Genomic DNA, 24,720 nt, shown 5'->3' with positions numbered 1-24,720 from the left:
AAGAGCTATTAAGTTATTCTGTAATAGATATTTAATATTTCCTAGACTCTCTCTCTTTTTCTTTCTCCTATAGGTTGTCTACAGTCGGTCTTCTATATCCTCTTAGCATCTTCCAGTACCACTTTGGCATATAACAGATACCTAATAAATCTTTGTTGATTGGCTCCATAGGAATAGCAATATTAACAATTATATTAACAGAAGCACCTATCTAGTGCCGTGCCAGGCATTTTACATGCATCATCTCTAATGCAATAACTTCTGTTGTTGTTTTGATGGTTCTAGGGTTTGAATTTAAGGTCTCACATTTGCTGGGCAGGTGCTTTACCTTTTAAGCTACATCCTAGCTCCTTTTGCTTTAGTTATTATTATTATTATTTTTGGGTCCAGTTGTGGGGCCTGAACTCTTGGCCTGGGTGCTGTCCCCCAGCTCTTCAGCTCAAGGCTGGCACTCTACCACTTGAGCCACAGCGCCACTTCCGGCTTTTTTTTTCCTGCTTATGTGGTGCTGGAGGAATCGAACCCAGGGCCTTAATTAAGCATGCAAGGCGAGCGCTCTACTACTGAGCCACCTTCCCAGCCCCTAGTTATTATTATTATTTTTTTAATTTTAATTTTTTGTGAACATACTGTACTACTAGTTATTATTTTTTTTAACTAGAGCTTTACATTTATGCTTGGGCCAGCCCAGACCATCATGTATGTATCTGGAATGTCATGGACTACCACACTCAGCTGTTATTTGTTGAGATGGGGTCTTGCCAACTTCTTGCATGGGCTGACTTTGAACTGAGATCCTCTTGATTTCTACCTCCTCAGAAGCTAGGATTATAGGTGTGAACCATGGCTTTGGTTTAATACAATGATCTTGGAAGGTATTTTGTTTACAGATGAGACAGCCTCAGAGGGATTAGACTAACTTTCTAAAGTTCTGTAACTAGAAGGTAGTAGTGTAATATTTTATATCCAACTGTCTTTATATAAAAGTGTCTGTGCTAAACCACACTTAAGTTCTCCTTGCTTTCTTCTACGATTATAGACTACAATGTTCTCACTAAGTATGATTTTCTTGACTTTCTAAATAATGCCTTTGTAGAACTAGAAATCCCCATTGCAAGCAAGGTGTGGTATTACAGTCCTATAATCCCAACATTTATGGGACTGAGAGATTCTTGGGATTTTGAATTTAAGGCCAACTTTTGCTGCATATTGATTTTACCTAAAAAAACCCAAATCCAACTACTTCTCAAAAGAAGAATTCTCATTTGCCTGTGTTTCTTCCTTATATCTCACTCTGTGATTTCTTGTAGTTCTTGAATGTCTCTTTAGTTTTGTCTTGATGCTTTAAAGTCTCTGTAGTCTGCCTGACTGATCCAGTAAATATCAGTCTCTGTTTATCATTATCCTGTCCACTGTATTCAGAGTTCTGTTTATCTTAATATAGTTCCTATTAATCTCCTCTTAATACAGCCAGTTTAATTAAACCTCTCTTTTTAGCCATTCCTTATTTGCCTTGTTGACCTTCATACCTTAAAATTACCTTATTCACTTTCATACTTTAAAAATTACAAATAAAAATAGCTGTGTGACAGTAACTCACACTTGTAATCTAGCTACTCAGGAGGCTAAGATGAGGATTATGGTTCTAAGCCAGCCCCAGCAGGAAAGTATATGAGAGTCTTATCTCCAATTAACAACCAAAAAACCAAAAGTCTGGTCATGGAGCTGGGCTCAAGTTGTAGAGCACTAGCCTTGAGGAAAAAAAAAAAAAAGCTAAAACACAGAACTCAAGTCCAGAGTGGAAGCCCTAGTACTGACAACAACAACAAAAAAAGTGAATAAGATAAGTTCCTCAGCTTGAAATCTGATACATCTAATAAAGAAGAGGATTTTTGCTTGTTCTTCTCCCATTCGTTCCTTGGAGTTACACTCATTTTAAGTGTTTTGTAGCATACACTGGAGAAATGCATAGTTCCCCTTTGGCTTTTATTTGCCATTCTTGCTGTCTCTTAGATTTTAATAATTGACTCTGTGATTTAATTTCTAGAGAGGCTCCATATCATTCCTGTCCACACTTTGAAATGTTGACTCTGAATCTTTCTAGACAACAGTCTGCCTGGTGGTCATTTTTGATGGTTAGATTGAACCTCACTAGTGTCTGAATTCTTAGAGTATGTTTCATCTTTAAACCACAGCTTAGTATTCTAGGTAGCCTGAAACATGCTAGAAAAGTAGGTCCCTTAAGGGACTGGGAAGGTGGTTCAGTGGTAGAGTGTTTGCCTTGCATGTATGAGGCCCTGGATTCTATTCCTCAGTACCACATAAACAGAAAAAGCCAAAAGTGGCGCTGTAGCTCAAGTGGTAGAGTGCCAACCTTGAGGTGAAGAGTTGAAGGACAGCCAGGCCCAGAGTTCAGGCCCCATGACTAACAAAAAACAACAACAGGGCTGGGAAGATGGCTCAGTGGTAGAGCGCTTGCCTTGCATGCATAAGGCCCTGGGTTCGATTCCTCAGCACCACATAAGCAAAAAGAAAAAAGCTGGAAGTGGTGCTGTGGCTCAAGTGGTAGAGTGCTAGCCTTGAGCTGAAGAGCTGAGGGACAGCGCCCAGGCCCAGAGTTCAGGCCCCACAACCGGACCCAAAAAAACAAAAAACAACAACAAAATGAAGAGTTCACTAAGCATCTTCCTGGCAAACATTTCAGCCCATCTGTTCTTACAACCCTTTCCTGCCTCCTTTTTGGTGGTAGTTGGGTTGAACTTTAGACCTTGTGCTAATTCTGCTTACTTGCTCAGTTAGTTCTCTGCCACTTGAGCCACATCTTCAGCCCTGCTATTTGCTGGTTATTTTATAGATGAAATCTCATGGGGATTTCTGTCCAGCTGGCTTGGTACCAATATTCTGTCTCAGCCTCTTAGAAGGGAGAGTTATAGGCATGAGCCACTAGCATCCATCTCACACATCTCTTGAACACATGTTGTCCTTGGCAAGAAATGCCATGTCTAATTCCTTTTGATCTTCTTGGAATTTTGGATAGATAATCATATATTCACCTTCTCATTCTTTTTCTGCTTTTGTGTGTATGTGTGTTTGTGTGTGTGGGTGGTGTGTGCGCTGGTTCTGGGCACTGTCCCTAAGCTTTTGTGTTCAAGGCTAGCACTCTACCACTTGTGGCTTTTGGGTGGTAAATTGGAGATCAGAGTCTCATGGCCTTTCCTGCCCGGGCTGTCTATGAACTTTGATCCTCAGATCTCAACCTCTTGAGAAGCTAGGATAACAGCCATAACCCACTGGTGCTGAGCTCTTTTCCTGCCTTATATTTTTTGTTAAGATCATTTCACTTTTTTTTAAATAAGTTTTTTTATTGTGAAAATACTGTACAGAGGGGTTACAGTTACATGAGCAAGGTAATGAGTACATTTCTTATCAAGCATTGTTGCCGCCTCCTTTGTTTTTCCCCTACCATCCCTTCTCTCCCATCTCCTCAACTACATCCCCCCACAACTCCCTTCACTTGTTTTTTTTTCCCTCCTTTTAAAAATTTCATTCCCAACTAAAGGAATCAACATTATATATATGATACACTCTGATGAAACATCCTTGGTTTGAACTCTGGGCCTGGGTGCTGTCCCCTTAGCTCTTCAGCTTGAGGCTAGTTCTGCCACTTGAGCCACAGCGCTACTTCCGGTTTTCTGATGGTTTATTGGAGATAAGAGTCTCACGGACTTTTCCTGCCTGGGCTGGCTGTGATTTTTATTCCATCTAATTGTAGTCTATCCTTTAGAATTAGGAAGGATTTTAGAAGCTATCTAGTCTAGATGCTGACATTCTTTGTGAACTTACTGATCCATATGCTGTGAGACCACATGATGAGAGAAATACTTCAGAGTATTTAGTATTCCCATAACAAAAACTTTATGGATTCATATGAAGATGGTATAAACAGAAGAAAACAGGGAAAACATGTCAGATTCCCAATATTTTTACTTTTATTGTTTTAAATGATGTTGGAATAACTGGGGAGGGGGGTAATAGCTCCGTGGGCCCTGGGTTCAATTTCTATTAACATGAAAAACAAAAGTGATATTGGAAAATAGTATCTTTTCCATAGTTGATTATTACCCTTACTATTCTTTGAGTCTTATAACAAATGCTTTTTCTATAATTCCTGGATGCCTCAAAATCCTATGCTAGCTGCCTGGAGGAATACACTAACCTGTCTTCCAGAACTTTGAAGTCCAACTAGAAAACAAGGGTTTTTATGAATGAAATGATGAAATTCCAAATAACGATGTAGTTTGTATCAATTATATACAAATAGTCCTGAAGTTTTGTTTATGTTTTTTTTTTTTTTTTTTTGCCAGTTGTGGGGCCTGAACTCTGGGCCTGGGCGCTGTCCCTCAGCTCTTCAGCTCAAGGCTAGCCCTCTACCACTTGAGCCACAGCACCACTTCCGGCTTTTTCTTTGTATGTGGTGCTGAGGACTCAAACCCAGGGCCTCTTGCATGCAAGGCAAGAGCTCTACCACTGAGCCACCTTCCCAGCCCCTTGCTTATGTTTTTGTATTATTGATTTCTTACCTACAGTGGCTGTATATAAGTCAGAAGTGTATCCCAAAGTGCATGTTATAGTGACAATCTCTATTTCTGAGTCCTATCTGTGGAATTCCCAGTGTAGTAGATAGACTGGGGTCCACAAATCTGTACAAAAAAAGCTCCTTAGGTAATTCTGATAAGTAACTAGCTTTGGGGTATATAACATTTTATGTAGTTCAGCAAACTATTAATATGCCTATATTATAAAGATGAGAAAATTGGAGCTCAGATTAAATGACTTTCCTAAGCTACTTACTCACAAGTAGTAAATGGCAAAGCCAAAATCAATGGCAAATTGCCTGGCCAGTGTGACCCAAAGGGTTTATTTTTTTGAGTCCAGTCATGGGGCCTGAACTCTGGGCCTGGGCGCTGTCCCTCAGCATTTCAGCTCAAGGCTAGAGCTCTACCACTTGAGCCACAGTGCCACTTCCGGCTTTTTTCTTTTTTGCTTATGTGGTGCTGAGGAATTGAACTCAGGGCCTCATGCATGCAAGGCAAGCGCTCTACCACTGAGCCACCTTCTCAGCCTCCAAAGATTTTATACTCTTTCTACTCTGCTCCACCTATTTCCATACCATTGTAGGAAGAAGCTACTTTTGAAGCTTTAGGTATTGAGGAGTTTGTGACTCCTTATTCCTGTCCTTCTCTGTTAGCTATGGCCAGGGTTTAGGGACTTTTCCAAATCCTCTATACTAAACAAAAAATTATATAGCTAGACTCTGATGGTTCACACCTGAAATCTTGAGCTACTCAGGCAATTCGAAGCCTGTTTAGGCAGAGAAGTCTGAGAAACTATTATCTCTGATTACCAGCAAAAAGGCTGGATTGGAGGTGTGGCTCAAGTGGTAGAGCTCCAGTCATGAATGAAAAAGCCAAGTGAGAGGGTAAAGCCCTGGTTTAAGCTCCAGGACTGGTACCTCCCAAAATTATATATATATATAAAATTATAAGAATTATATATAACACTGTGGCTCAAAGTGATAGAGCGCTAGCCTTGAGCTGAAGAGCTGAGGGACAGCGCCTAGGCCCAGAGTTCAGGCCCCACGACCAGACCCCCCCCCCAAAAAAAGAATTATATATAAGCCATCAGTAATCTCACATCCAGATAACTGTTAATGTTTTGATATATTTATTATAGCTTTCATTTACATATGTGGGAATATATATTTCAAACAATTATATGTTGTCCTTTTTTTGTATTTGTTGTGCACACAAATAGTTTATAAATAGTTTTATAGCTGTCTCCATGTAGATTCTGTACTTTTATATTTTATATTAGAGTTGGGTATATTTTGTATTGCCATCATAAATAACAACTTTCTTATAGCTTTATTGTTGATCTCTTGTAAAGAAATCTATTACTTTTGAGCCCAGCCGCCGGTGGCTCACACCTATAATCCTAGCTACTCAGGAGGCTGAGATATGAGGATATCGGTTCAAATCCAACCCCGGCAGGAAAGTCCGTGAGACTCTTATCTCCAATAAACTACTAGAAAACTGGAAGTGGCACTGTGGCTCAAGTGGTAGAGCACTCGCCTTGAGCTGAAGAGCGCAGGGACAGTGCCCAAGCCCAGAGTTCAAGCCCCACGACCGACCAAAAAAAAAAAAAAATCACAAGAAATCTATTACTTTTGTATATTTGTTTTGTATCTGGCCAACTCACTGAACCCTTATCAGTTCTAATATATAGTCTCATCTTTCTGAATATAATAATATTCTTTTCTTATAAACTTGATAGTTGCATTTCTAGCTTATTTTTCCAGTTTTGTATTTGTTGGAGACTTCTGTTTATATTTGTTAGTAGTTTTCATTTGCGAATAATGAAAAGCTTATTTTGAAGGGGAACTTCAAAAATTAGGGTTGTTGGGCTGAAAATGGAACTTAGAGTAGAGCATTTGCCTAGTGTGAACAAGACCTTGGTTTGATCCCAGCAACACAAAGGAAGAAAAAAGAGAAATTCAGAGAATCATGAGTTTTTCCCAAAAATCCCTAGTTAGATAACATGTGCAAGGTTTTTTCCTTTGCATCATGTTGAACTTAGGGGGTTTAAAGTGTATTGGATATTTTTCAGTATTTCAGTTATTTGTTTTGATGCTAAAATTGTCTCTGTATAATGAGTTGTTTAACAACACTATAAATTTTTCATAGCTTCCTTCTTTCTTTTTTGAAAAAATGTTTTACACTTGCGGTACACGTTTCTCCCCCTAATCTGGAGCTAGCCAGACTCCAAGGAGTTTTGGTTCTTTTCAGAGACCATAACCTGAGTGCTAGTGATATTTACTGGATTGTGTTTGTCCTTGTAATCTTTTTTAGAGGGTGAAGCAGAGAAAAAAATAATTTTTAAAGTATGGTGTGAGATTATTTTTTTTTGAGATAGTATCTCACACGTAACCTTGGCTATCCTCAAACTTGTAGTCCCCCTGCCTTAGTCTTCCAGGTGCTGGGGTTGCAGGTGAATACCTCCACACCTGACTAGAGTGGTTTTGATTATATATATCCTCTCATGTTGAAAATTTTGTTTCCAGGAGAGAAATACCATCATCCTTAAAATAATATGACTACTAAAAGGACTTTAAAAGTTTTTTGTTTGTTTGCTTGTTTTGGTTTTTGTCTTTTGTATATATTCCAAAATATAAAATGTTGGGAATGTAAAATTGTTGTGTGGTAAACTTTCTTGATCCAATTTCTTTCTTTATACTTAAAGTGCCAACTGATTATTATACTTAGTCTCATTGATTTCATTTTACTTTTTGTTTCTGAGGTTGTGCTTTTATTTTTCTTTTGGGGGCTTTTATATATATTGAGATTGCACTTTTAATTTGGCAGTTGCAGATGCTGTTCTGGCTGTATTTGGTCACCTGGCTTTCTTCAGCTATACCACTTGTGTTATCCCTCTAGCCCTGAGTTTCACTGTTTATTTTGGAGATGGAGTAGAGGTTTATAGAGGTTTCTGCCTATGGCTTTGAACTTCACTCCTTTGAATCTCAGCCTCCTGAGTAGCTAGAATTGGAGGCATGAACCGCCATGGCCTGGTCAGTTCCATGACTTTTCACAAATATTCATGCTTATGTAACTAATATCTCAGTCAAGTATAGAGCAATTCTTTTGCCTTATAAGTTACCTCCTGTTAACCGTTCTATTCTGTTCCTTAGAGGCAGCCATTGTTCTAAGTTTTACCACCACAATTTAGTTTCTTCTTTTGTGGATGATATTTAAAACCATAAAGCTGTGTGAGATCACAAGGATTGTGAATATAGAGAGTAATACAGAGAATATAGAGAGAAAGAAGAGAACCTAGCACTGAGCTCTAGCAAATGCCAGTGACTCTTGACAATGAGAGCAAATGAGCTAGGGCTGGGAAGGAGTGGCCTGAGAGAGAAGAACCAGTTTAGAGTCCTGGGGAAGCCAGTGAGAAGAATGTTTTAAAGGAGGGAATGATGAACTGGCTCAAATGCTGCCTAGAGAGGTCTTTGGGATGAGGATTAAAGATTGGGAAGGGAATTCTAGTGACTTGATGACAGCTCCTTTGGTGGAATGGTGTGGCATGAATGCTTGATTGGAGTGGATTTGAAAGAATGGGATGAGAGGGACTGGACAGCAAGAATGTAGGCCAGAGCTTGGTACTGGTGGCTCATGCATGTAATCCTAGCTACTCTGGAGATTATAGAAATCTAAAGTTCATGGTTCAGTGCCAGCCTAGGCAGGAAAGTCCATGACACTCTTATCGCTAATTAACCACCAGAAAACCAGAAGTGGGACTGCGACTCAAAGTGACAGGACACTAGCCTTGAGCAAATAAGCTGCCTAGGCCCTGAGTTTAAACTCCACAGTTGACGGGGGAGGGAAGGCATGCGCACACGCATGCACATGTGTGTGTGTGTGTGTGTGTGTGTGCGTGTGCCACCCTTTTGAAGAGCAAGGAAATAAGATGGTACCTGGAAATGGGGGTGTAGGGTATCAGGAGGTGTTTTACTATTTTAGTGTGCTGTAAGAAGGAAATTAACAGTGGAAGAGAAATAGATAATTACTAGAGCAATGTCCTTGAGTTGGAACTAATTATAAAGAAGGAGCTGGCCTGAGAGAGAGGTTCAGCCATGGTAATAGGGTCAAAGGCTAGAAGTGCAGAAGTGAGCAAGCAAAAGTTTTTTTGTGGTTATTTCTGTTTCTTCATGGCACAGGAAGAAAGAGGAAGAGGGGAGGAGGTATTATAAGTTGAGGAGAAAACTAAACTGAGATGGAAGATTTAGTGTATCATCACTGCAAACCTAACCTTCCTGTTAATAGCTGTTTATGTTTAGTAAGTTACTGCTATTTCCTTTATCTTAGTTTCTTCAGAGCCAGTGATATTATCTCTTGTGAACACAAGGTGAGAAAACACTTAGTATTATACATGGCTCATAGTTTAATAAAGGATCATTTCTTTCTCAAGTGTAGCTGTGTAGTTGTTAATAGATTACATGTAGCATGGTATTTGTAATATTGGAAATCTCACTTTAGTCAAATTGTGAAGTAAATGTATAATTAATATGTTGTTTTGAAATATATACTTAAATTGTTTAAGTGTACTTACATGTTCAGAATCTAGAATTAAGTAGTCAGGTTTTAGTTACCTATGATCACCTTCACTCTGAAAATATTAAGTGGAAAATTCTTGAAATAAAGAACTTATAAATTTTTAATAACTCAAATTATAAGATATTACTATAATTATTTTATCATTATTAATCTTACTGTACCTAATTTATAAATTAGGTTTATATATTGCAGCAAGTATTATTGTCATGAATTACTTCACCTGCCAAGCTACATTCTGAGGAATGTTATTAGGTAATTCTGTTGTCTACAGCACAATAAGAATATGCTTACACAAACTAAGATGGCTGTGGCGTCACTATCCTCTTTAACCTTACGGAAATGCTATCGTATACTCGCCCATCTTTGACTGGGAATGTTCTGTGATGCACTAGAGCATATATATAAGGTCCTCTTCATGGTTTCCAGGTATTGCTGAGGAACTTGGAACCTATCCCCTGCAGAGGTGGGGTGATGATGTACCTTTTTACCTTCTACTTTTCTGACCTATTGCCGCTGAAGTCTGCAGAGAAGCTAGGACCTGGTTGCTCACATCTGTAATCCTAGCTGATCAGGAGGCTGAGATCTAAGGATCACCATTAGAAGCCAGCTTAGGCAGGAAAAGTCCATGAGACTTATCTTCTATGAACTACTAAAAATCCAGAAATGGAGCTGTCACTTAAGTGGCTGAGCACTAGCCTTTAGCAAAAGAATCTCAGGGGCAGCACTCAGGCCCCAAGTTCAAGCCCCAGGACCAGCAAAAAAAAAAATCTATTGGATTTTTGATAAACTTCTCTTACCAGACTATTAAAAAGGTAATTTTAGTTACAGTTTTAGAAAGTTCTAAGTGAATATTTAAGAGTTCTGCTGATCTCTCTTAGTTTAATTTGACTTTGCAAAAGAGTGGAATAAAGTTGAACCTGTTCATTACAGATTTTAAAATCTCAGGTTGATTTATTTTAAAAATCAAAGTATGGGCAGTTTCTCATATTCACAAAATGAAAAAGTATAATGATCCCCATGTACTTATCATCTCCTACCACCTTGATTGATATTCAGATTAACTAAATGATCTTTGGGAAGATCAGGAACTGACTTGTCTTGATTCACTAATGAATGAGAATGAAAATTCTGAAGTAAAGTAATTTAATCTGAATTCTTTCAGTCATTATTTTATTTATACAAAATTTATTGATAATCTGATTGTTTCTTTAGCAGCTTAATAGCCAAGAGCAAAGAGTGCAAATCCTAGTCCTGTTACTTACCTGGTATCAGGGACAGTCAAAATATTCTAAGCTTGTTTCCATATTGTAGTATTCTAGACTCCGCCTCAAAAGCTTGTTATGAGATACATTGACTTGGAGAGTGAATGTTACCTAGTGTTATTCCTCTTTTTCCTAGTCCTTGTCTTTATCATGCAGATTTTTGTGCGAGATACCATTGGAGTCAGTGAGAGGAATAGATATGATCCTATCCTTAAAGATCAAGAATTCCAAAATCACAAAGTCTGAGAGCCATGAGAAATCTTTGATATCTTATAGTTTAGTTTTACTAAACCTGAAAAGGTTTAGCGAATAGTCCAGATTACATAGCTAGCCGGTAGTGGCAAAGCTGGGCCAAAACTCAGGCACCTACTTACTTTTCTTGTAGGGCAACCATTCCATTCTTGTCTGACTCTTCCCTCTTCCTTAATTCCTCGTCCTTCTAAATTGACGGTCCTGGCCTACATATTTTCCAATGCTCTGCCCTTTCGTTATGCAAACACTGAAGTTTTCTGTATCACTTCAGACTTGAACTGTCCCTAGATGCACCTTCCTTAAGATTCTTGGGCAGACTTTTTAGAGAAGGTAGGCAAGCTGTCTGTAATCACAAAGCTGTTTTTTTATTTTTCTCTTGTATCTCAGCCCAGGAGTTAAAGTCACTATTTGAAAAAAAATCCCTCAAAGAGAAGCCTCCAAGTTCCGGAAAGCAGTCCATATTATCTGTGCGCCTGGAACAATGCCCTCTGCAGCTGAATAACCCCTTTAATGAGTATTCCAAATTTGATGGCAAGGTGAGTAAAAACCTGTAATACTTTGTTCCTTTAAATAAAACTACAGTTGTGTGGCATTATTTTTTTTTTTTACTTTTTTTATTGTGAAAATACTGTACAGAGAGGTTACAATTACATGGGCAAGATAATGAATACATTTCTTATCAAGCATTGTAGCCTCCTCTATTTTTGCTATTATTATTATTATTATTATTAGATTTAAAGTTTCAAAAGTGCCTTGTAATTATAGAATGTCACTCACATTTTTTAGATTTAAAAAGGTAATAAGAATTTTCATAGGAATATCCTTCTTGTTCTTTCTCTGTGCTTATAGATATCTGAAAACTGTTTTACTTTTCCTGAGTATATGTGCACACATATTTTAGAAAGAGGAAGGAATACACATAGTGATATGCCTGTTTTATCTGCTAACTATACTTGAGAGTTTGGCCTAATTGGATTGTATTAACCAGTGTCTGCTTGTATCTGGAAAGCCTTGACATTGGTACTAGGAGGCAATTTGCATTGTCTTATCTGATTCTTTATATAACTGCAGGAATTGTTGAGGTTTGAGCTCCCTTTCAGAATTCCAGGCTCTTCCTTTGCATTCCATTCATTGCAGGGGGTTCATGTTTGATGACTTTATTTTTCCCTAGTTCATTCTAACAATATATTGTTATAAAATTAAAGTACATCTGTTTTCCTTTTAGAAAAATGGCCACTGTTTCAGATGGAGCCTTGTTCTATGTATAGCACCCCTCTCCCCCATTCTCAGCTGCTCTGTACCTCTATGCTGTGCTGAGCTGAGCAGAGCCTTTTTCAGGAGACAGTAGCAGTTGATTTTTATATTTATTGCTATTATGTTTGCTGCTTGGCATGGTTGTGGTGATGCTGAGTGATAGCTTGAAGGAGTCATGTACACTTTGTCTTATTTCAGCACTATTGCAATTAATAAACATACAGCTCTTTGCTTATGTTTGCATTTTTCATTTTCACATGCTAGTTCTGTAAGTTGTCATCTTGAGCAAAGAGATGTTTTTCTTTCAAACAGTTTGCCTCAGAAATTCAGCCTGTTTCTATAGGTTGAAGTCAGCATGAATGGCCATAGGAAGATGAGGTTGTTGATATTTGTAGAGAGGAAGAGAAATATAGTAACTGTCTCTAAAATGTAATATAATGATAAATAATGATTGCCTTATTAATGCATTATAGATAATGCATCAATAACATAAAGATCTTAACATACTCTGGAGTTTCCTCAAGAAATTGTAGATTGAATTGATGAAGCTTCTTTTATAACCTGCTTATAGACCTTTTTCTTCCCATAGTAAAGTAGGGAAAAGAAAGAAAGCTCCAGGGGACCAAAATAGCAGCCTTAGAAAAATGGTGGGTTGGACTGTAGAAGATTAAAAAGAAATCAGATAAGTGAGAAGTTACCATTGAAGTTAGGATATAGGGATAGAATTTACTTGTTGCCACTGTGTGATATAATTTCATTGTTTAAGAACATAATGGCTAAAAATTCTGCATGATAATGCACTCATGCCAACAAAATAGCTCAGACAAAATATGGCACTCAGAATTTTCTTGTATCTTTAGATTGAGTTTAGATTTGTCAGAAGGTTGTATAAGCAGCTGACTTCTGAAGTACAGGGAGAAATACTTAAAAAAAAAGCTATCTCCTCAGTCACACAGGAATTATTTTGTTAGATGTCTGTTTACGCTGAAGTCTTTCTATAATCTGCAGTGAGCATGTGCACAGAACAGTCACCATTATACATTGGTTAAAAAAATTTATATATTGATAAGTCTATCTTATGCGATGCTGTTTTCTTTTTATCCTACATATTACAATTGCTAAAATACAATTAAATCCTTGTTCTCATCTATTATTTAATATTGATGTCTTTGGCAGGTATGTAATGAAAGTGGCTAATATTTGAAGGATATTGTACTGTACATATTAAATTAGTCTTTCTTTATCTTTCTGAAATGCATCAATATAATATTCAGTGACATCTCTATGATTAATAGAGAATTATACTTGAGTCAAGCCTTTTTGTAACCTAGAAATTAAAATGACTATTCAAATAACACCTCAAAATGATCAAATTAGCATTTTGTGATTGCATAATAATGGGATTGTAGTAGTTATAACAGTACCATAGCTGCCTCTAGAGTTAAGATCATGTCAACCCCTTGGTAATAAAGCCTTTTCTGTGCAAGTCGACTTTAATAATTTCCAGATTGATTCTTCCCATAAATCATTCGACCCTCAGCACTAAATTTTTGTTACTGTTGTAACTTAAAATTATTTTATTTTTACTCAGCATATATTTAAGAAATGAAATGACTGTCCTCTTTTAATGATTCACTAACTTGTCATTGGAATTGCATGCTTTTACCTCAAATGTAAGAATTTTCCATGTATTTTTATCTCTCTTTCATCCTATCCCTGTTCCCCTTGTTCCCATAATATACACATACATATGTACACATATGTACACACTTACATCTACCTGTATATATGTTATTTTATATATAAATTTTTATTACTGTAGCTGGTTTGAAGCTTATTAATTTTTTTATTGTGGTTGGTTAATACTTTTATAAGGCATAAAATTGAGAAGGAATAGCTATACTTAGGCCTGTAGTTGCAGGCCTGTTGTAGTTGTAACAAGTCTTGGGCATGCGTGTGTGTGTGTGTGTGTGTGTGTGTGTGTGTGTGTGTGTGTGTGTGTGTGTGTGTGTGTAAACCCATATATATGTAGATATGTAAATATATGTGTGTGTGAATGTGTTAAAGCCACTAAAATATCTATAGGGTTTTTTTTCCCCTACAAATATTTACAATGCTTTTCTTGGGAATAATGCTAGCCTTATTTACATAATTAACTGAGTTGCTTAGGTCTCTTGGGTAAATGGTACATAATTGGGGAGAGAAGGGGACAAGGAAGAGTTTGGGGTCTAATTAAATATGCTAAAAAACTACTTAATTATGTATTTCCTCAAGAGACTAGCTGCTGTGAATTCTTCCTTAAGATTAAACTGTATTAGGTTTGAAGAAAGGATGTTGTTTTTGCTTTGGAATTATAATAATATTGTGGTTAAGGAGATGAATCTAGAATCCTTAACAATTTGGGCAAACTGAATTGTTGGTTTTGGTGAATCTGAGAGTAAGCATCTTTGCTTTTGTACTATAGTGAAACAAATATCGTCAAGTACTTATTTCTACAGCTGGTTTATAATTTGTAAATTTAAAACTATTGTTGGTTAATAAATTTTTAAGGCATGGAATTGAGAGAGAACAACAGTACTTACACCGTGTGTCTGTGTGTGTGTGTGTGTGTGTGTGTGTGTGTGTGTGTGTGTGTGTGTGTGTGTGTGTGTGTGTGTGTGTGTGTGTGTGTGTGTGTGTGTGTGTGTGTGTGTGTGTGTGTGTGTGTGTGTGTGTGTTCCTAGGGTTTGAACTCAGAGCCCTGAGCTTTTTTGCTCAAGATGAGTGCCTTACCACTTGAGCCACAGCTCTACTTGTAGTTTTTTTGGTGGTTAATTGGAGATAAGAATTTCATTGATTTTTCTGCCCGTTCTGACTTTGAACTGTGACCCTCAGCTCACAGTCATTATAGCTATGAGCCCCTATCACCCGGCTGGAGGTTGCGTTTCAAGAGGTGAATCTATGGTGACAAAAAAAAAAAAAAAGAATCTAAAATTTGCTCTCCCATGCCTTATCCCATACTTAAGAAAGTTTTGTCAGTATATCACCTCTATTCTAGGAAGCCAGGTTTATGCATTCACACACAAAGTGCCTCAGGCTACTTAACCTCAGTAAAACTTGTTGAGGGTTCAGGATATAGTACTTCAAAATATTATACCCGGGGGCTGGGAAGGTGGCTTAGTGGTAGAGCGCTTGCCTTGCATGCCAGAGGCCCTGGGTTCGATTCCTCAGCACCACATAAGCAAAAAGAAAAAATCCGAAAGTGGCGCTGTGGCTCAAGTGGTAGAGCGCTAGCCTTGAGCTGAAGCGCTGAGGGACAGCGCCCAGGTCCAGAGTTCAGGCCCCACGACTAGACCCTCCCCCACCCCCCAAAAAAAATTATACCTGGGAATAGTGAGTATTTTATAGCTGAAGGAGTTTGAGAAGTGGCAGGAAAGACTGTGGTGCTCTGCACTTTTCACCAGGAGCAGGTCACAAGGTCTTCATGTGAGGGAAAGGAATCTCTTTATCTCTGAAGATGGAGAGATGGAGGGAATCTTAACAGCCTTTGCTGTCTTTCCCCTGGCTGTCAGCACTTGCCTCATACCTTTTGTCTTATCGTAGTTTTTGAGGGCTTTCTACTTTGTCGTACAATAACCAAACACTCAAGTTTGATTATTTTTTGAGGTCTCCTTTCCTTATGAAGGTTTTATATCATGTAAAGTTTATATTAAATAACTTTGGGCCTAGAAACTGTTCCTGAGCATTTTGTTTTGTTTTGTTTAAATTTCTCAAGGCTAGCACTCTACGACTTGAGCCACAGCTACACTTTTGGCTTTTTTTGGTATTTAATTGGAGATAAAGAGTCTTATGGTCTTTTCCTGCCCACGCTGGTTTTGAACCATACTCCTCAGATCTTAGCTGCCTAAGTAGGTAGGATTATAAATATGAGCCGAGTATGTCTGGCTGTTAGTCTGTTTCTTGTTACAGATAACACTAGTCACGAACTAAGGGTAGAGCTGGGCACTGATGGCTCACACCTGTAATCCTAGCAACTCAGCAGGCTGAGATCTGAGGATCACAGTTCAAAGCCAGCCCAGGCAGGAAAGTCCATGAGACTCTTATCTCCAACCAGAAAACTGGAAGTGGCACTGTAGCTCAAGTGATTGCCTTGACCTGAAGAGCTGAGGGACAGCACCCAGGCCCAGAGTTCAAACCCCACAGCTGACCAAAAAAAAAAAAAAAGAAAAAGAAAAAGAACTAAGGGTAGAATGAAAAGATGGTTTTCTTCAATGTAAGCTCCAGAATGTAATGATTATAGTATATTTTCCTCCTGAGGATAAGACCTGTTAAGTAGGACCTACATGTAGCACAGAGGAAATAGCAAATACCCCACTGCTGCTACTGCCTCTTTCTGAAGTCAGGGAGTTGAGAATGTCTCTTATAATTTATTAAGTCATTGACAGGAAAAAGTGAAGGGAACCTGATTTTAGATTAGTGTTCTTTTTTGTTTGTTTGTTTTGGTTGTGGGGCTTGAACTCAGGGCCTAGGTCCCTGTTTCCAGTCTCTTTTGCTAAAGGCTAGCACTCTACCACTTTGAACTACAGCTCCACTTCTGCTTTTCTGGTGGCTCATTGGCAATAAGATCTCACAGACTTTCCTGCCCAGACTGGCTTTGAACTTCGATCCTCAGATCTCAGCCTCCTGAGTAGCTAGGATTACAGGCATGAGCCACTGGCACACAACTTTGGTTAGTGTTCTTAAACAATATATAAATTTATATAATTTTTATATAAATTTAGGAATCCTTGTGGGCTTATAGCCCTCACTTCACATAGGAAGATAAAGAAAAATAATTTGTTCATTCATTCATTGGTAATAGCTATTTTTTTTTACTGTAATGGTAATATACAGAAGGGTTACACATACATAGCTCAGGATATGAGTACATTTCTTTTTGAACAGTGTCACCCCTCCCTCATATCCCCCAGTCTTTCCCCTCCTGTACCCCTTTTCCCCAAGTTGTATAGTTAATTTCCAACATAATGTCTAGCGAGTATCACTGCTGAATTGGTTCACTCTTTTTCTTTCCACTCTTTCTGTGCTTCCCCTTCCCTTCCCCAATCAGATAAACTTATATATTAAGACAAAGGGTACAGAAATAAAGTGACAAAAGGGAAAACAAAAGAGAAAACAAAAGAAAAAAAAAAGAACCACAAACAATACAATAAAAAAACCTCTTGTTTCCATTTCTTGGAGTTCATTTTGTTAAGCATCATTTTTTATGATTATATGCTCATGGCACAATACCTATTTATTAAATATCTGTTAGAAAGGTAGTTGAATATTAATAATTGCTTAGAAGTTTAATAAAATGTTAAGAATCTTAACTACTTGATTCAGCTAAATTCTACTCTCTAAATATAAGAGGAATGTTTGCCCTGACAAGTGCTTAAAAAGCAGAACCAGTTCCAGTTCATATAGACAACTGTGACTTTGATTGTGTTAACTTGTTAGGAAGTAACCACTTCTCTGTTAGAAACTGTTTTAACAGGGAAACTGCAGAGAGCATGGGGGAAGGGGTAATTCATGAGTGCTAATTGCTTGGCTGTTAATTTTCATAAGTGTTGATAGAAGCAGTTCCTTAAATTAAACTTTGTTTAAAATGTATCAGGGGAAATATTCCACAATGTCGAGCCTGAAGTGAAAATTAATATGAATGCTGTGGCAATTAACACATACTGGTTAATAGCTTTTAGCAGCATTTTGGGATGATAGTCCTTAAATACATTTTTGCATGCTGCTGTTGTTTCAGCATTGTTCCAGTCTATGTCTGGATAATTATGAACAAATGTTTTCTACAATTATTGGGATTAAGTAGCTCTTTTCAAAGAAAGTCACTTAAAACTTTATAGAAAAGCATGAAGCCACTAGTAATATGGGAAACTTAGAAAAGGTCAGAGAAATTGAATTCATGTTTTAAAAAAATGCCCTTAGAGAAAAATGCTTCGCATCTGAACTTGGAAAAATTACTATTATCATGGGAATGGTCCCTTCTAATATGTTAAGCCACTTAGACTTAAGAATCATTTTCCAAAAAGTGATAGCCTGGGCTTCTTAATATTGACCTTGTTTCTTTCCCAGCAGCTTTTGCTTATTGCTTCCTGAGCTGAGGCAGTGGCCTTGAGCCTAATGGCCTTTTGGCCTGCCTTCTCTTCCACCTGCCCAAGCTGGACTGCTCTCCTGCTCCCACCCCCCAGAAAAGGTGGCTGAAATGGTGGCTATGTAACAATTAGTCCCCCTTTTCTTCCCCCTTCTTCCTCCCCCATCTTCTTTAATAAGAGTTCTCCTGGGATTCACAACAAGAACCTAGTGATGAGACAAATCCAAGGTGACTGTGTTTTGAATTAGGAGCTGTCTCATGCTTCCATTGGCTTTATTTTATGTACCTTTTTAAGTAAAGAAAAATGAAGTATCAATATCATATTAACAGTTACTATCTTGGATACTTTTCTCTGTGACTGTAAGTTGTTTCTATTCGTTAAAAGAAAGGTACAAGAAAGAAAAAGAAAGGTATACTAATAGAAGGATCAAACTCATTCAAGACATGTTTCTATGAGATTGATTATTCTCTCACCATCACTCTGTTGCATTCTCCTTCTCCTGACGTTACATTGGAATTCCCTTGGGATTGTTGTCTGAATGGTTTTCAAAATAAGGAAGAATCTTATAATGAAAAAAGCCTTTTAGCATGGTACTGAAGTTAGTCTATGCTGAATTGTTAAAAGTAGCTTGTATTCTGAGTTCTCTGTCTAGGCATCACTTCTGCAGTTTGTTCTGAATGATTCCAGACAATGGTTGGCTTCCTGTGGTTATAAAGTCATCTTTTCAGATGGGCATTGATGGCTAATGCCTGTCATCCTAGCTACTCAGGAGGCTGAGATGTGAAGAATGTGGTTTGAAACCAGCTCAGGCAGGAAAGTCTGTGAAACTCATCTCCAATAAGCTACTCAAGAAAAAGCTGGAAGTGGTGCTGTGGCTCAAATGGTAGAATGCTAGCCTTAAGCATAGAGAGGCTCCGGGACAGAGCCCAGGCCTTGAGTTCAAGTCCTAGGACCAGCAAAAACAAAACAAAACAAAGTCATCTTCTCACCAAAGGTAGAATGTTACCATTTTCAAAGCTTTTCAAATAAGGCAGAATTTTTCAGTTGAGAGAAAGTATCTGTTGGGCTTAAGATCCTAACTCAATACCCATTTTCTATGTGACATTGGGCATACTATTTTGTCTCTTTGAGCCTATTTTCATGTCTACAAAGTGAGCCTAGTGATAATCTTAAAATATTATAAGGAGCTGGGCGACGGTGGCTCATGCCTGTAATCCTAGCTATTCAGGACGCTGAGATCTGAGGATCGCGGTTCAAAGCCAGCCCAGGCAGTCCGTGAGACTCTTATCTCCAATAAACCACTAGAAAACCGGAAGTGGCACTGTGGCTCAAGTGGTAGAGTGCTCGCCTTGAGCTGAAGAGTGCAGGGACCGTGCCTAAGCCCAGAGTTCAAGCCTCACAACCGACAAAAAAAAAATTATAAGGATTCAATGAAAACCACTTTTGGCCCCTCGTATGCGCCTGGGTCATGATCCTCCATTTTAGGCTTTTCAACATAGCTAGATGACAGGCATATATCATCATTGAGTCCTCATGGATTTTTCTACCTTTACTGGCCTCAAACTGTGATCTTAATCTTGGCCTCCCAGTAGCTAAGATGATAGGCACATACCACCAGGCCCACCTATTGGTTGAGAAAAGTGTCTTTTGTGTTTTCCTGTGCTGTCCTGGGATCATAAGTCCTCTCATTCTCAGCTTCCCAAGTAGCTAGAAGTATAGATGTGAGCCACCAGTACCTGGCTTATTTTTCTTAGTCTATTCTCTCTGTCTCTGTCTCTATCTCTCTTTTCCTTTTTTTGGAGATGGTGTCTTACCTATACATTACCCAGACTAGTTTTAAACTCTTGGGCTCAAGTGATTTACCTGTTTTAGCCTTTAACCTTACAAATAATTGAAACTATAGTCATGTGCTACCACATGTAGCTTAATTTTCATTCCTTTAAAAATATTATTAAATAGTTGTACAAAGAGGTTACAATCTGTTAGTTTTGAGTACAATGCCTATTGTTTAGTGTTACCCTTTCATCAACCTACCCCATTATTCCCCTTCCCACCTCTCCTGTCATTAATTTTCATTCTTAATTTCCATTTATATTTACAAATGGAAATTTGAGTTATAGAACTGGAAGGGCATATGTGATAGAAGGAACACAGACATGTTATTAGAAGAGATAAGAATTAACCCTGGTGGTGGCATTTTTTTTTTTATGGGTTCTAAGGCAGGTCACATTCCATTGTAAGGCATTGGCTTCTTCCTATTTGGGAGAATTGACTTATAAGACCTCTTAGATTCCTTTGGTTTTAAGATTCTATAGTTTTGTGATTAGTCATGTGATTGACACAATTGATATCAATGACCTGTAAAGAGTTGGAGGTGAGAACATTTGAACTTTTTTTTTTTGGTACCAGTATTGAGGCCTGAATTCAGTGTCTTGTGTTCTTGCTTGGCTTTTTCACTGCTGGCACTTTACTATTTGAACCATATTGCTGGTTAGAGATGGAGTCTTTCAGACTTTTATGCCTGTACTGGCTTTGAACCTTGATCACCAGATCTCAGCCTCCTGAGTGGCTAGGATCACTGGTATGGGCCAGTGCCTAGCAAAAATGAGTGTATATTTTTCCTTTTAATTATTATAACAAAGGTATGATATAGGCCACTACATCTCTATTGTATAGGTGAGGGAATGGGCTGAGAGAGACTAAGTGACTTGCTCAAGGAGACTAATAGATGGCAGAGTTAGTATGAAACTCCTTTTTCCTTATTCCAGGAACACAGCTCCCTTTCCTATATTGTTTTATAGACATTGTTATGAAGAAAACCACTGTTAATATTTGAAAAAAATTATTTTATTTCATTTTAGTTTTTTGTTGGTCATGGAGCCTGAACTCTGGGTCTGGGCACTGTCCTTCAGCTTTTCAGTTCAGGGCTAGCGCTCTACCACTTAAGCCATAGTAGCTCTACTTCTGGCTTTTTGTGCTTATGTGGTGCTGAGGTATCAAACTCAGGGCCTTATACATGCAAGGCAAGCACTCTACCACTGAGTCACCTTCCCAGCCCAATATTTGAAAAATCTCAATAATGAATTCAAGATCTGATAGACTGGTCTAGTTTATTTATTTATGTTTTTGGCCATACAACATATTGAACCCAGGGTATCATGCATCATATGCTAGACAAGCACTCTACCACTGGTCTGTGTTTCAGCCCTTTCCTTTTCATGTTTTTGAGAGATGGTCTCACCACCTTTCTGCCCAGGCTGACCTTGATGCCCTAGAACTTGTGATCCTTCTGCCTCCTCTGGGATTACAGGTGTATACCACCACATTCCACTGGTTTAGATCTTCTTATTAGCTATATGTATTGAATTAGGTACTGAATCTTGTAGGACAGAATCCCGTTACTTGTAAAAAGGAAGTAAGATAGGGGCTGATGAAATGGGACAGGTTTCCTCATAGAATCCAGTATGTGTTCCCCTGATGTTTTGTTTCTTTCTATTGAATTCTGTAGTTTTCCAAACATGTTCATTTTTACATTGCCATCCACCCAGTAAATTACTTAGCAGCCACACAGTACTGTCTTATTCCAAATTTTTACTATATATTGACTCTAGAAATAAGATGTGGCTAACTGCCCTGGAAGAACTTGAAGACGAGTAGTTATGTAGTCAGCAAATAGAGGAACCACACTTTTTCTGCAGGATTGTGCCCAGTGCTGGGACTGTGACAGTGGTTGGTGACTTCATATGTATCTGATTGAGCAGAGAAATGGACTGTTGAACAGTGAGCTGAAGAATAAGTGACAGGTACAGGAGTAGAGATCATTACAGAAGATTCTTGGAGCGTGGAGCAGCATTGACGAATAGTAGGTGAGTGGGAGCTTTGATTTGACCTGGCTTCTTATCTAGTGTGTTTGTCTCTGTTTATTAATTCCTAAAGAGCAACGAGTTCAGCTCTGGTCATTCTTCCAGTGAAGCCTAGAATAGCGCTCTCCACACGCAAATGTGGATTTTTTTTTAAATGGCAATGATAAATTTCAAATGCCATTACTCTTTGAAGCTTGCAACTACGTGGCTCTGTCATAAAAGCTGTATTTTATTAATATCTCCGCTCCTTCCTGTTAAATTGAAGTTTTAACACCTAGACAAAGACACATGTAAGAAAGTAAGTTTAGGAAATTTGCAAAATATGCTACTAAGCAACCAAAGATTAAATTGATTTGTTATACATGCATTTAGCTACAATTCATTTTAATTGTCTGTATGAAGTTAAAAAGTATTAGTGTCAGATAAAGATTCATCACCAGAGTGTGATTTAAGGCTGGTGCTGGAGAACACAGGCATGTGTTCCGGCAGATGTTTGTATAAGGCGCTGTCTTTCCTGACAGCAGTTAAAAAGTATGGTTATAGTAATCAAATTGTGGTGCAGCGACTCAGAGGCTAGGGCCAGATTGAATTAAAATAGATATAAGATTTATGAATAGCAATAGCTGTGATAAAATTTCACTGCCTTCTTCAACAGGAAGGACTCTTTCCACAGTGGAAAGAAGAAAATCTAATAACCACTTTTCTAAAACTGTGTATTTTGCTGACTTTCATTTTCCCTTTCTAATTATGCCATCAAAACAATAACTTGCTAGGTTTTTTTTTTTCCAGACAGTAACTCTCTCATTAATTATATAGCTTTAAAATAATTTTTTTAAAGATATTGTTTTGGTTCAGGAAAACAATTCATATAAACTGGCTATTTTTTTTGTTTGTTTTTGTTTTTTTTTTGGGGGGTCCGGTCGTGGGGCCTGAACTCTGCGCCTGAGCGCTGTCCCTCAGCTCTTCAGCTCAAGGCTAGTGCTCTACCACTTGAGCCACAGCACCACTTCTGGCTTTTTTCTTTTTGCTTATGTGGTGCTAAGGAATCGAACTCAGGGCCTCAGGCATGCAAGGCAAGTGCTCTACCACTGAGCCAACTTCCCAGCCCCTAAACTGGCTATTTTTAAGAAGGTATTTAATTTCCCTTTATCATATTACTATTGTTAAATTTTATTGAGTTCCTGTTTTAGACCTACTTCTATAATGGACCTTTGATATATAGTAACTTGTTCAGTCCTCACAACATGTATGTATCATTATTGTTGTACGTATCAGGAACCTAAAGCTGACAAGAGGAAATGATGGCTAGGACTTGGATGCAAATATGTGTGAGATTCCATGTCTGGTTGTCTGGCTGGCTGACTGGCTTTCTCTTTTCCCCTTCCTCCTTCCCTCCCTCCTTCCTTCTACCAGGTGTTTTTATATAGCTGTAAATAATGTGTATGTATGTATTTAAACACGAAGGATTTCTGTGTACAGTTGATATTAAGATGTTGAAAGTCCAATTTGGGTCACTATAAAGATATTGTTACTAAGCTAACATTAGGGTGATCTTTGTTTTATCACAATTCTCTCAAAGACTTTTAAAAAAAATCACTGACTATATGTAGGGGAACCCCACATTCCAGCTGTTTGCATTCCAAGCTCAGCCCACTGATTGGGATAAATAGGTGGTAAGTGGGCAGAGGAGTTGCTGTTGTGTCACACGAGTGAATTACAGTCTTGTGTTAATTCTGTAGAGATGTCAAAGACACTTGGTATCTTTTTAGGAAAAATTAGATTGGGAAATAAAACTCCAGGGTGTTTTATCACTGTTGTTTAAGCCATGTTATGTTATATTGGCTGGTCAGAATGAGAAGATTCTAGTCACATTGATTATGTAAGGATGTTAGGGTTGGGCTTTGGATTTACTTTTATAGTATTTCCTGCAAAGCTGAGGGCTTGGCTTCCTTTTCCATCGAAGTAGAGCCTGCTTCCCACATTCCCCTAGGCTCTAGGGTCCTTTTCCACTCATCTCCTTTCAGCCTTCTTCTTTCTCTTTATCTGTCTATGACAGCTTCTTTGTGTATGCAGACACAAAGGCCCAAGAATGAATTTCTATTTGTCTTCACAATTCTTTCCTTGTGGTGATTTTGAGCTTCCTCTCCACCTCCTACATGTTTGAGGGTCTGCCACATTATGACTGATGATTGTGCTATGTCTAACATGCTGTTGAATATTTTAAAAAACACATTTTTCATATTCAATTAGATATACAGAGAAAAATGTTACGATGTAATTTTGATCTTTAAATGCAGTTATGTAGAACTAGAAACGGATATTATCTCTTTAAATGAGACAGCAAGAATAGGTCTGTTGACCATGAATAATTTTTGTCAGTTTTGCTACCCCGGCAGATCCTTCATTAAGCGTTCAGCATTAAATTAAAATAGAACCAGTTTCCAATAGTAATTAACTTGAGTATATTGGGAGGCTATTATTCACATTAAAGTAACCTTTTAATAGCTCTGCCTTTAACTTCACTGCAGGTAATGACTTTAAAGAGCACTTATTAAAAGAGAAATGGTAATGAGCTTTAATAAAGCAGAACAACTTGAAAATTAAGAACCATTTTCTATGGAAAAGGATGTATAGGTGTGACTTCGATATTGCATTAATGGTGCTAATAATTCTTTATCTAGCCTCTTACATTAGCAGTGATTGCAAAGGGACAATTGTGTTGCAAAAATTAATTTTGCCATTTTGGGGTAAAATTGTGCTAATGTGGAACTTTCTGTTTCAGATTTTTTTCAAGGAC

At 38.0% G+C, this 24,720-nt stretch overlaps 1 protein-coding gene and 1 long non-coding RNA gene across 6 annotated transcripts in view; one reads left to right on the top strand and one right to left on the bottom strand.

Annotated features, from left to right (window-relative positions):
- Positions 1 to 24,720, top strand: part of Mapkap1 (MAPK associated protein 1) — a 234,748-nt gene that overhangs the window by 35,237 nt on the left and 174,791 nt on the right. For all 5 annotated transcript variants that reach the window (XM_042681086.1, XM_042681084.1, XM_042681087.1 and 2 more), the window contains exon 4: positions 11,072 to 11,220. In XM_042681086.1, the coding sequence (XP_042537020.1) occupies positions 11,072 to 11,220 (149 nt within the window). The remainder of the gene's footprint in view (positions 1 to 11,071; positions 11,221 to 24,720) is intronic.
- LOC122108972 lies at positions 12,671 to 24,470 on the bottom strand. The gene is made up of 3 exons (XR_006147648.1): positions 24,460 to 24,470; positions 22,623 to 22,626; positions 12,671 to 12,861 (listed from the first exon to the last, which is right to left on the bottom strand). It is a non-coding gene; the product is annotated as an uncharacterized LOC122108972 (long non-coding RNA).

Source organism: Dipodomys spectabilis, unplaced genomic scaffold (assembly GCF_019054845.1).
Source record: "Dipodomys spectabilis isolate Male_0828 unplaced genomic scaffold, ASM1905484v1 ptg000067l, whole genome shotgun sequence".
Lineage (NCBI taxonomy): Eukaryota > Metazoa > Chordata > Mammalia > Rodentia > Heteromyidae > Dipodomys > Dipodomys spectabilis.
The sequence above is the reverse complement of the archived record's forward strand: the minus strand, read 5'-3'. Positions and strand labels throughout refer to the sequence as shown.